We start from the raw sequence: 13,346 nt of genomic DNA on the forward strand, positions 1-13,346 counted from the left end.
ACAGGGGATGGTCAGTGAGAGGGAGACACAGAATCTGAAACAGGCTCCAGGCTCTGAGCCAGTTGTCAGCACACAGCCCGACGCCAGGCTCGAACCCATGAACGCTGAGATCATGACCTGAGCCGAAGTCGGACGCTCAACTGACTGAGCCACCCAGGCGTCCCATAAAACTTTCAATACAGCAAAATAATTTGCAATCTACCAAGGGAATTTACCTACCTGTCTCAAAATGACAAACTCAAATTTTAAACACTGAATAGTAATCGTTTACCCAGTAACAAATTAAAGCTGCATTTAAGAGACCAAATTAAATCAAATTACTTATAGACATCTCTGTGCTATGCATTATAGGAAGAGAAACAAAGTTTCTCTTTCACAAAAGTTATTTCTACTTATGAATGTAGTTCATTTGATTTTCAGTCATTTCAAAATATTAGTAGCTGGGTTTTCATTATATAATTCTCTTATTCCTAGTAGCTAAAGAAAATGATTAAAAATAAAATCAATTTTTTTTTCCCTGCTGTGCTAATACAAAAAAACATTCATCCATAGGTAATTAGTTACTTTTAATTGCACTTACATTTTGTATGAAAGATTAAGATTGCAACTAGATTCTCGAAATACTACTTAGAAAACTTTTTAAAGGTTTACTTAGCTTATCTATATGGGTAATATTAATGGTTTTTCTGGGATACCTGTGTCTACCTTCCAGTGCTGCCATCAGAGTGAATATTTGTTTATTGTTTTACTGCTTTCATCACTACCGTTAAATCTTAAAATGAGTCTTTAGTAATCACTAAACTATACACATTGAGAAAAGGTGAAAAACATCCAAGTGAATGAGGATGAAAGACTTCTACCTTCCTAAACGCTGCCATCAGAGGAGTTATCTTGCGGTTGTCTGCCGCATCCACATCTGCACCTGCTTGTACTAGTAACTGAACTACATCAAGGTGTCCACCATTTGCTGCTAGCCACAATGGAGTGTTCCCCTTCTTATTACGTACATCAATGTGAGCTCCCCTAAAAGAATGACAGATAACAACAAAAATCAACTATCAACTTACAACAAATATTCTGTAAAAGTGAAATATTATATATAATATTCAAGGACTTAAATTCATTTGCCTCTCAGAATTACAAAGAATTTCTAACCATCAAATTTAAAAGCCTTCAAATTAAAAAATAATCATATGCTAATAATTGCTTTTCTTATTTTAATGACTGCATAATTCTGGGTTTCAACCCTGAGGAAATGTGAAATTTTATTTAGTGAAAAATAAAAGTATATCCTGTTAATAGCATAATCAATACATTAAATAAACAATATGCAAGAAACATAAACAATATCCTACAAGGCACTTGTAGCTATTTCAGATTACTTGTATCCATGTATTTTTTATTATATGGCTTCAGAAAAGAATGAATCTAAAAATAAATGCAGATTTAGCATTTGGTGGGCATCAGGGTAAGACTCTTGGTGAATAACAGGTGATAGCAGCCACTACTAAATACTACTGCTTAGGACACCGTGCAACTATATTTAAGACTGTCAGAGCAAGAAATCCAATTAGACAGACAAGCATCTTTGGAAGACTGGTAGACACCTTCTAAGTGACTGAGAGCAGGAATTCCCCTGGATCCTGTCTGATGCCTTAAACAATTCCGTAACTGTCACTTAAAAGGCCTAATTGCTATTAAAACAAAAATAAAACAATATGAACAAATTTTTAAAAAAACACAAGAAAGTCAACAAATCTTAGATTTCTGCTAGACTTTTAAGATAACTCTTTGGAAAACTCAAACTGTGTGGAAGATGTGAATATACATGACAACAGCTGGATGTTCAAATAGCTTATTATAGTACTTTAAAAGTGTATACACGCTCAAGAAAGAGGAGAAGTATTTCTAGGTTGCACTGAAATAAATCAGACAATGTAGCATAGCTCTAGATAGGTTAGAAATGACAGAAGTAGGTGTAAAAAATAAAATAAAACATGCAATTGTACTTTATAGAAGTAACCACATTTGATATTTTAATAGTACAATTTGCCCAGAGAGAATAGTAATCACTTAGTAACACCATAGTCATGTATGAAGGGCATGATAACATCATACCTGCCAATGAGAAGCTCACAGAATTTATAATGCCCTTTATCTGCTGCTATGGTTAAAGCTGTATCTCTCGAAGAGGGCACTGGAGGGGCATTAACATCAGCACCTTTATCCAAAAGAACTCGGCCCACCTCTGCATATCCACCAGAGGCAGCTTCCATTAGTGGTGTGAGGCCAGTCTAGGTTTAGTGAAAAATAAACAACAACACATGAGACTGAAAAGAGCTAAAATGTTTAAAGAACCACCTAGGGAGCAAAATGATATAGTTGTTACAAGATTCACAACTAAATTTCAGCACTGACACTATAAGCCTGAGTTACAGTGTGATCTACTGAAAGATGATTCTACTTAATGTCAATTTATTGTGTAAAACCTTTGTGTTAAGATGCAAGCACTTGGCATATAACTAGCACTAATAAATGTTTCCTTTTTTCTCTTTCATAAAGTACATATTTTCTAGCTGATAACCCTAATATGTCATTATTTCCTATAAAAATTTGTTGTTGAAGCATTTTCAAGAGATAATGTTTGAGTACACAGAATGATTTCTGACTAAATATATATGCAGGATATGTTACTAGAAAATATTAAAATTATAATTTACGTATGTTACTGTACACCTTAAATATTGAAGCAGTAAATAAATCCAAGTATAAATCTCAGATTTTTCCTTACCTTAGCTCTGTGTTCCACATTTGCTTTTCTATCAAGCAGAAGACTAACCACTTCAGTTCTTCCTTGGAAGCAGGCTAAGGTAAGGGCAGTGTTCCGATTGGTTTCTATTTGAGCATTTATGTCAGAGCCCATGTCTAATAGGAGCTTGACAGCAGCTGTGTGCCCATTCATAGCTGCTAACATCAGAGGAGAAATGCCCAATTTGCTACCAGTTCTGGGGGTGAAGGTATGGGGAGAACAAAAGGAAAAGATATAAAATTTAAATGTCCCAGAAAAACTGGATGAATTTTATAGTATTCTATTTCAGGATTTGATTGTTTATTTTGCAGGATTATTTAAAATAATTTTTCTCAGCCCTAGTAAGTCTAATAGATACTACTAAGACTCTATTAGAAATCTTTTATCACCTAGACCTATTTTCTGTAGCTCATCCAACATGACGACTTGGGCTGAAAAGTGACTATTAAATTATTAAGTTATTATTAAGATGGACTTTCCATCCTAAAGCATAAAAACTGTGTTTACTTTTAGTACCATTAAGAAATAGGGTGATAGTTTTTCAAATTCTAAACCAATAGGTTTAAATACTTAAATAAAATTAATCTTAAAAATCTCTAACAATTTGGATTCTAAATTTGTAATAAGACATTTTCTAAAAATGGCATTAAAAATATAAGTGTCCTACAAATAGCTTTGTCATAACACTCTTAAAGGGCTTATAGGGAGAGAATAAAACTTGCCTAGAATTAATCTCAGCTCCTGCATTTAGTAATATTTTGATAATGTTCACATAGCCACCAGAAGCAGCCAGGCTTAGAGGTGTGTAATCAGAAACATTCCTGTGCTCTTTATTTGCCCCTCGAGCTAACAACAGCTCCACCACCTGAAAAGAAAAGAAGAAAAGTTGTGTTTTCTTCTTACAGTAAAACAGTTTGCAAGTGTGTATTTCTGATTTCTTTATTTTTCTAGTATATTATATAAGAAAAAAGAGGAAACTCCTTTTTTTTAATCCTTTGCAGAAAAACAGCTTCAAATGATAGCAAGAGCTCTTACAAGCCAACAGAAAGCCAGCTTTTCAATTAAAATCCCTTTTGGAATTGTTAAAATGGCACAGTATGTTCATGAAAGCCCTGGATCTCAGACCTGCTGGATCTCGGTGTGCTGTTGTGCAATGCTGTTTTAGAAATTAGCATTTCTGTGTTATTTCATCACATACTGGCAAAACAGGGTATGATTTTTTAAATTATAAAGTCTTTAAAATATTCTTTTAAACTTATAATCAATAACTAAATGCTTAAAAACTTGGAGCAAAACTAACATTTATTTTGTCCCAATATTTTATTATGAAAAATTTTAAACATATGGAAAAGTTTAAGAAACTTACATATACTTGCTACCTAGAGTCTACTACACTTACTTTATTACATCCTTCATCTGTCCATTTTTTGATGCATTTCATTTCAAAGTAGACTGTAGACACTTATAATTTCCCTTAAGTACATTAGCTAGTGTATCATTATCTAGAATATTACTTGTTTTAAATTTGGAGGGAGGGGATTAAATTTGTAACTTACAACATAAGCACAGAACAAGTGTATAATCACTGAGTATCGACAAATGCATTAAACTTATGTAATTTATTTTTTAAATTCTAGTATTTTTTTAAATGTTTATTTTTGAGAGAGAAGGTGTGAGCTGGGGTGGGACAGAAAGTGGGGGGGACAGAGGATCCTAAGTAGACTGCACAGACAGCAGCAAGTCCAATACGGGGCTTGAACTCACAAACCCTTAGTTTATGACCTGAGACAAAGCCAGATGCTCAACAGACTGAGCCACCTATGCGCCCCTAATAATTTTTTTTTTTTTTTTGAGAGAGAGAGAAAGGGCATGAGTAGAGGAGGGGCAGAGAGAGGGAGAGAGAATCTTAAGCAGATTCCACATGGGTCTCAATCTCACAACCATGAGATCATGACCTGAGGCAAAATCAAGAGATGGACACTTAACTGACTAAGCCACCTAGGCACCCCAAAACTAAATTTAAATCCTTGTTATTTATTTATGCCCCTTTCCCAGTCAATCTCACCTACAGACTAGTTTTATCTTAAATCTTCATATAGATGAAATCCATGTTTGAGAGTCATATGTGTGTATTGCATGCAAGTATTCACCCATGATGTGAATATACTATACTTTATCTGTTCTCCTACTGATGAACAGCTTTGCTGTCTCTAGTTTTTGGCATATCTGAATTAAGTTGTTATGAACATTCTTGCAGAAATACATTTTCATTGCTCATGGGTTCCATCTAGCAGTAGAATTTCTGGGTGTAGGTTCAGTTTTAATAAGATATTGCCAGACATTTTCCTACAGTGGTTGTACCATTTATACTCCCACCAATAGTAAGTGAGTCCTGGTTGCTCCACATCCTTGGCAAAACTGGTATTGGCAGGGGCACCGGGGTGGTTCAGTCAGTTAAGCGCCTGACTTTAGCTCAGGTCATGATCTCCCATTTTGTGGGTTCAAGGCCCGTGTCGGGCTCTGTGCTGACAGTTAGCTCAGAGCCTGGAGCCTGCTTCAGGTTCTGTGTCTCCCTCTCTCTCTCTAACCTTCCCCTGCTCATGCTGTCTCTCTCAGGAAAAAAAAATTTTTTTTTTCGGTATTGACAGTCTTACAATTTTAGCCATTCTAGTTGGGTATGTGGTGGTAACCCACTGGAGTCTTAATTTGCATTTCCTGATAGCTAAATAATATTTATCATTTATATGAGTACTTATTGGCATCTTTTATCCATTATGCCATTTAATGCACAAAACAACTCTTTGACACAAGTGCTAGAATTTTCACCTTCATTTTACAAATGAAGCAGAGAAAAGGATTGTTCAAGGTCAGAGCCTTAGCTTGCACTTAGTTTTAGTAAATATCCTAAAATACTGAGAAATAACAAATAAATATTGATGAAGTGCTTTATCTTAAAATATAAGCTAAAACTTTACTCACAGGAAAAATGATATTAATAATTTTAGATTATGACTTTCTGTCCATCACTTTTTTGCTTTTAGAGCCAGAAACAGGAAGTAGCTTATGTGACAAGGTTATAAACACAAGACTAAAAATGGTATTAGGCTAAATTTTACAGAGTCCCTTAAGGAAGAAAGAAGAAAACCCTAATCAAATTTCTAACGTTATTAATTCCATTATGCAAAGATAACTGACCTTAGTTATCTCTCAAAGGGAATGGTCTATTCCCAGAAAGCAATAAATACTCAGATTATAGTATGCTATAGGTTTTAATACCGCTTTGAAAAGAAGTCAACACTGGAATATTATATAAAGCAGGCATTATTTCAAGCTACACAATGATTGAAAATTTCAGTTATATCAAAATTTTACCTTCATCATATTCCAAAACAGAAGCATTTACTTTCTCACCTAAGTTTTTCAATTTAATGTTGTTATTAATCGCAAAATTTTCTGCCATACCATTTCAATTTGAGATTAATAGGGATCTCTACGTTTTCTGATGCAGTGGAGATAATTTATCAAGTAGCTTATTTTTTCACTATTTACTTCCTGTTATTTGGCTTTTCATATACCAATCACCTCTACTATTGAATACAGGGAAGAAAATGATACAAATGTATTCACATTATCAACCAGAAGGAACAGCACAGCAGAAATACATTCTTTGTTGTCTCCTATGCAGAACATCTCTAGAAATAAGTGCATCTAACTATCCACATACCTATAATCTACTCCAAATATAAAAGAAGAAAAATTATAAATTTAAAAATTATAAATTGCCTAAAACAAAAATTTTATGGAAAAAAAGACTGTATTATCACTAGGCTCCAATTCTTTTTAATCCACAAGATAAAGGATCACTAATTCCTATCTTTCTATTCATGTACCATTTTATTAGATTTCCCATTCTTTCTGCAAGAAGAATTATTATACAAGAATTATTCTTTCTCTTAAAACATCTTTATCTTCTGGTTTACTTAAAAACTCAAGTGGGTTTAGCTGATTAGAGTTCAAAGGGTGGGAGAAAGTTTAGGTTTTGCACAAATGGGGAGGTAATAATCTACCACTTCACTGACCAGACTAATTTTAGATAGAGTATTTCAGGAGGTATACTGACATAATGGACAGAACAGCAAGTTGAAGAATATGGAAAAGGTATCCTCAAACTAACAATCAAAAGAACAGGGCACACTTCAAATAGAAAACAGGTAACTGGCAAATACAGCCTCAAATGTCTGTAAAACATTTACAGACACAAGATAGAAGAGAGTATAAACCTCTTTCAATTAATTCAAAGAATAGAATTAAGAATAGTGGGGAAGCTTAGGGAAGGCATAATTCAGGCTTGATAATAAGGTGAACTTTATAATAGGGTGGCAAAAAAAAAAAGTAAAAGATTTTTAAACTGAGTAAGAAACTGACCTGGTTGACCCAGGGTACTTCTTAAACCTAAGATTTGACAACTACCTAATTGCAAAGCTGTCAGTCCATAGAGACAGCACAACTGGCTAATCAAAATCCTTACAACTGGATTTAAAAAACAGATTTAAAACATTAGGTTATCCAGCTGATCATTAAATGCCAGAAGATACAAATGGGTGGTAAAGCTATAACTTCTTGGGACTATACACCAGCTGTTCTACCTTCCTTAAAAAAAAAAAAAAAAAAAAAAAAAAAAAAAAGAAAAGAAAAGATGATACAATCTTACCTGAGAACCTTTCTTCCAGATTTGAGAAGGAGTGGGGGAAGATGAAAAGAACAACTAAAACCTGAATCCTCTTAATTCCCTACCCTACTAATCTTATACATAGAGAGCAATAGAAGCTGAGCTTAAGTACCTTTCATGCTAGGTACTCTAGGACAGGAAAAGATGATTATAGGCCCTGCTTATTAAGAGTTTACAGATTCGGGGCGCCTGGGTGGCTCGGTCAGTTAAGTGTCCGACTTTGGCTCAGGTCATGATCTCACGGTTCGTGGGTTCAAGCCCCGCATCGGGCTTTGTGCTGACAACTAGCTCAGAGCCTGGAGCCTGTCTCCAGATTCTGTGTCGCACTCTCTCTCTGACCCTCCCCTGCTCATGCGGTCTCTCTCTCTCTCTCCCTCCTAGAAATAAATAAAAATATTTAAAATAAAAAAATAAAAACGTGATTTTTCTGACATAATAGCTTATGCTAACACTGATATCTGAAATTATTACCTATTAGTAAAAGGACAGTTACTGTGATAAATCCAGACGTCAATCCATTATTACCATCAAATCATAAAAGTTAAAATATTTATTTGCTAAACAGATGGACAATTATTACAGTGGGGAAAATGTTACCTCCTGCCTTCCCCCAGAACAAGCCAAAGATAGCGGTGTGTCCTTGGTTCTTTCTGACTGGGCTTCAATGTCTGCACCATTGTCCAGCAATATTTCCACAACACCAACATGACCAGCTGTAGCAGCCAAGATAAGTGGAGTAAAACCTAGAGAAAAATAATGATCTTGTCACTACATGCTAAGCAAAAGAAGAATACTGTTTTCCATTATATCTAGCTATAACAATAGGACTAGAAGTAATATTTCTTACAGAATACAAATATTCCAGAAAAAAAATTAACAAAAGTAAACCCTACCCTTCTTGTCTCGGTGCTCAATACTAGCTCCTCTCTCTAGCAGTGTTTGCACCAGTTCCTCATGACCACCAGCACAGGCAAGTGTTAGCGCCGTATCATGATTACTTTCAGTCTATTAAAAAAAAAAAATTTCTGATGAGCTTATTAGACAATTTTCAAATGACTGCATCAGTTATATAATATATACTTATACCAAATATAGATACAGACGTTCCATTCTACTATATCAAACATTTGGATATTAAGTTGTTTTTTTTTCCATCAGTGGCTACCTTGTGACTTTATAAAGGCTACAAAATAATAATTGAACTTTATGGGCAATTCTTAAAGCAGGCATGAAGGGAACAAAGTATGATTTTCAACTATATGCTATTTACAACTACATGATTAAGTTAAACACTGTTGGACTCATTTTTACTTCTAGCCATTAATGGAGTAGCACAGACAGCATAGACAAGATTTGTTTCCCTATCTCAAAGAACCAAAACCAAAACCAAAAACGGGCAAACTATTTGAAATGATGGTGTTTAGACAGGCAGTGCATGGCAATGATCTTAGAGGACAGAAATGAGTAACTCAACTTATTGCCTAGAGAGTTTCAAGGCTGCAGTGCAGACTGGATACCCAAAAACAGCCTGGCAATCTCCCTGAGTTGAGAAGGCAGAGTTTGGAGAGGTCAGGATGGCTAGAATTCATGGGGCAGACTACTGGAGAGGAAAGTACTAGAGTACTCTATGATACTTTGCCTAGGAAACAATGATAGTTAAGTTAAATGAATGACAACAGCTATACAGGGTTGCAGATTAAAAGACTATTACTAATAAAACAAACAGCTACAGATATGAAATATATATTTGTGTTTACATATTTATATAATACTTATTATATTTATGAAATAAATACAAAAAGGTATTTTCTCCCAAAAGGTCAATAACTCTAAAAACCAAACTCCATTATAAAAAAAAAATGAATAACAAGAGACAAAAGGCAAAATTGATAGAGTCAAGAAATAAGAAAAAGCCTACTAGTCAGTGATGAAGAGGGAGACCGCAAAAGCTGCTCTGCAGAAGAGGCTGGCAGAGAGCAGAGCAACTGACTGCAGAGATCAGGGATGGCCACAAGGGAGAGATGCACCAACTACAACAATGAAGAAGGACATGAATACTTAAATGAGTGACAGCTCTGACTGTGTAATAGTATCTGATTTTCATTTCAGGTTTATAGGGAGGGAATTATTATGTTTGATTTCAGAAAAAAAGAGACAAAGGCTCAGAGAAATAACCTTCCAATGGTCATACAGGCTAATAACTGAAAAGATGGGCTTAAAAAACCAAGGAGATCCTGGATATCAAAATCCTGCTTTCCCCATCATAAAGCAGTCCTAACGTCAGGGCCAACCGAGGTCAATATAACATTAAGTCTATCTGCCTTATGTGCTCTCTATGTTAGTGTACAGACAATTAGAAGAGTCAATTCTATGATGAAGAGTCCATTTTATGATGAAGTTTATTAGGTTTCTAAGAGTTTCTGGGGGTTAAAAGAGTAATTTAGGAAAGCAGTGCCAATTTTAAATAGAGAATGAAGAAACAAATAAAATTTGAAAAAGATGAGCACGGGAAATTTTAGTGGATTAGTAAAACATTGGGCTTTTTCCACATTATAAAACATCAACTCAACTGACATTTATTAAGCACCTTTTATGTTCAAAGTACTCTATTAGGTACTTCAGGGTTGACAAAAAATAAATATAGTCCCTGCTCACTAGGAGCTTAGTGATTACAGCAAAAGGCAAATTTAAGTTCAAACTATGAGAGAAATGTAAACAAAGTATTATGAGAGTTGAAGGAAAAAATATTTAAAGCTAAGAAAAGAGGGCTTGTCAAATTCCTTAGGGAACCTAAGAGTGGGCAACTTCATTAATGTCTTATGATAATCTTCTAAAGATAATAATGAAAGAATTTAAGGACTTGAAGTGAGGTTTCCACCTTTCTAATACACACCTACACAATCCCCAAATGGTAAGAAACACTATCCTGATTTGCAATGCATCAAGAAACAAATTAACTGAATCAAAAGTCTAGGTTAAAATTAATAATGATTAATAAGGTACAGAAAAAAAATAGGTGCTTTCAAGATTACTAAACAAGGAAATAATGATAACAATCTAGGTTGATGGCTTTTTGAAAGGCAATGTATCACTAAAGACATGTTATACAAGTTAAGAAGCCACATACATTGTCATGTATCTATATCTAAGAGAAACCTGAAAGGGAGAGAGATGCCCAGAGCTTTGTTAAAAGCTCATTCAGGTCTACAGTCTAAAGAAAATTTCCTTTTAGCCCATGATACAATAAAATATATGATTTTGTATGTAACAAATGTTGTTATGATGACTCTATTCTCATAAAAATGCTAAAATTAGATTCAGTATAAAAATATTCCGTAAGTTATCAACATGACTATTCAATTATGTAGGAATGAAAACAAGAAGGACTCATAAGACAGATGCAATACTAATGGAAAAAGCAACCTTTAATGAGCTGGAATGCAAGTGAAAAACATACCTGAATGGTCTGGGGAAAAAAAAAAAAAAAGAAGTATATCTATTAATTATACCTAAGTAATTAAATTGCTTTGAAAATTATTAGGACTTCTAGGGCTAAACTGTTTTAGACTTCAATAACCTTCATAATCCCAAACATCTCATTCTCTAAAGACATCAGAGGTCACACATAAATATGAAAAAAGATTTTAAATAAAGGACAGCAGTTAGGGAGAATGAGAAAAATCAGGGAATAATGACAATAATCAGTAAAATACTAAATAACTTGCTTAAAACTTCACATAAACAAGTAGAATGCATGCATCTTAAAGAAGAATGCTTTAATGGCAGCATACTGCAAATCACTATTAACTCATTTTTCCTGGTCTCTTTAATTTTTCTCACTAAATCACTGTGATGAAATTGTTCTCTGTACTGCAAAACCAACAAGAAAAAAGAAAAATATCCAAATGCTATTTATCCGTTAAAGGCAAAATATAATTTTACATACTTAATAATTTCAGTCTTGACATACATAATAAATTTAATGTCTACCCTCTTTAAAAGATAATCATGGATTTATGTTATCTATTAAAAACTGGAGAAAAGGCAAAATTGCATAAGGCAGTATTTATTTTTCTAATTTTGAAATGAGAATTCGTTATTCCAAGCTCAAGGAAAGCTTTTAGTTTTAGAAGTTTGAGAATAAAAATGACAACCAGTTCAGAAATACATGAAAAACATGCGATAAGAAAAAGGGAGGGGGACTGGAACACAAATTTTACAATCCATGAACAGAACAACTGGTGCTTTCTCACTTTTAGTGGCTGTTAGGATTAATAAAAATTTCACACAATAAACACAGAAAATATTTAATTTACCAGTATTCAATTCTAACCTTCAACCAGGTATACTGTTTCATATAAAACCAATAGTATTTAACAGTCTCTACATGATTACTAATTTCTGTATATAAGAGTACCCAGATACAAGTTTTGTTATACTATTCCAACAAAGTAAAGATTAAAGCTATGTTAAAGATTCAGTAAAAGTCTCAAATAATTCCTTCAAACTATCATTTATTGATGTTTCCTAAAATAAATGTTGATAACAACATAGTGTATGTTATTAAAATATTTTAAATATGTTATTATATATAATTTAATATAAATATATTAAAAATATCCAGGAAAGTGGCACATGGCTGGCTTAGTCACTAGGGCATGCAACTCCTGATCTTGGGGTCATGAGTTCAAGCCTCACACTGGGTGTAAAACTTACTCCTAAACAAAATAAAACAAAATGGATAAAAACAAATATATCTGGACAAAGTTGATTCAGTGAAACCATCATGTGAGAGGTAGAGAGTCTATGGCACTTACATACCAAAGGCAATTTCTAGCTACACAACGTAAGATTTGAGGAACCTTAAAGAGTGCAAACTCTCATCTTCAGCATTCTTCAAGTTCAAGAAATTAAACATGATCCCTGTTCATCCTTGTAAAAAATATTAGTTTCTGCATACAATGATCAATTAAATGAGCTTAAAGTATGACTATTTTACTCATCATTAGCATTTTTACAAAGAGACTTATATGCTGAAGGATTAAAAAATTAACTTTTCTTTTCCTTTAAATTAAGATTTAATGTAAATATGCTCTATGGCCAAGGAAATAATGCTGAAAAGTTGCAAAGATGTAGGAAAGAAAAGTGCCATCTGGGTGGTGGACCTATTTTCTATAATCTAATTTACAAGGTTAATATCATTAAAATCAGTGTTCATACTTAAAATAAAAAATTGAAAAGCAGGTAGCATAATGTAGTGGTTAAGAGCATAGATTCTAAAGCTAGATTGCAGGGGTGGTTTGAAAGATGGCTTCACCATAAATTAGCTGTTAGACAAATAGTATCTCTAAGTCTAGTATCTCTAAGCAGGAACTTTGTAAACTCTATAACAAGCAGTATAACTCATAATACACTAACCCAACTGAAAAACCTCAATATTGAGACCAGATATTTAAGTCAAATCTTTTTACATAAGCATGCAACTATACTTAAAATATAAGGTTTTTTTAATTAAAGATTTTTTTTAAATATTTACATGAAACTTCTTAGAAATTAATTTATAATAGAGCAGTAGCTGGTTGAATAGTATAGTCAGGTAAAATTTCACCACTATAAAAATTTCAAATTCAATAAAATCATGATTATACTTGGAGGAATTTTTTCTATGGCTATTTTATTCAAAAGCATTTAAAAAAAATCCTTTCATATTTTGGTGAAGTTTTTAGTTTTGTTAATGGGATCAATTCTTGATTCCATAAAAACTAACAATTATATCTCTGGTTAAAACATAACAGCCACAGGTTACAC

At 33.5% G+C, this 13,346-nt stretch overlaps 1 protein-coding gene across 4 annotated transcripts in view; it reads right to left on the minus strand.

Annotated features, from left to right (window-relative positions):
* Positions 1 to 13,346, minus strand: part of ANKRD17 (ankyrin repeat domain 17) — a 127,793-nt gene that overhangs the window by 38,792 nt on the left and 75,655 nt on the right. For all 4 annotated transcript variants that reach the window (XM_077750272.1, XM_077750263.1, XM_077750254.1 and 1 more), the window contains 6 exons: positions 8,432 to 8,543; positions 8,136 to 8,281; positions 3,532 to 3,674; positions 2,792 to 3,005; positions 2,119 to 2,294; positions 861 to 1,023 (listed from right to left, as the gene is read on the minus strand). In XM_077750272.1, the coding sequence (XP_077606398.1) occupies positions 861 to 1,023; positions 2,119 to 2,294; positions 2,792 to 3,005; positions 3,532 to 3,674; positions 8,136 to 8,281; positions 8,432 to 8,543 (954 nt within the window). The remainder of the gene's footprint in view (positions 1 to 860; positions 1,024 to 2,118; positions 2,295 to 2,791; positions 3,006 to 3,531; positions 3,675 to 8,135; positions 8,282 to 8,431; positions 8,544 to 13,346) is intronic.

The sequence above is a fragment of the Crocuta crocuta genome, unplaced genomic scaffold (assembly GCF_008692635.1).
Source record: "Crocuta crocuta isolate KB4526 unplaced genomic scaffold, BGI_CrCroc_1.0 scaffold1, whole genome shotgun sequence".
NCBI classification, from domain to species: domain Eukaryota; kingdom Metazoa; phylum Chordata; class Mammalia; order Carnivora; family Hyaenidae; genus Crocuta; species Crocuta crocuta.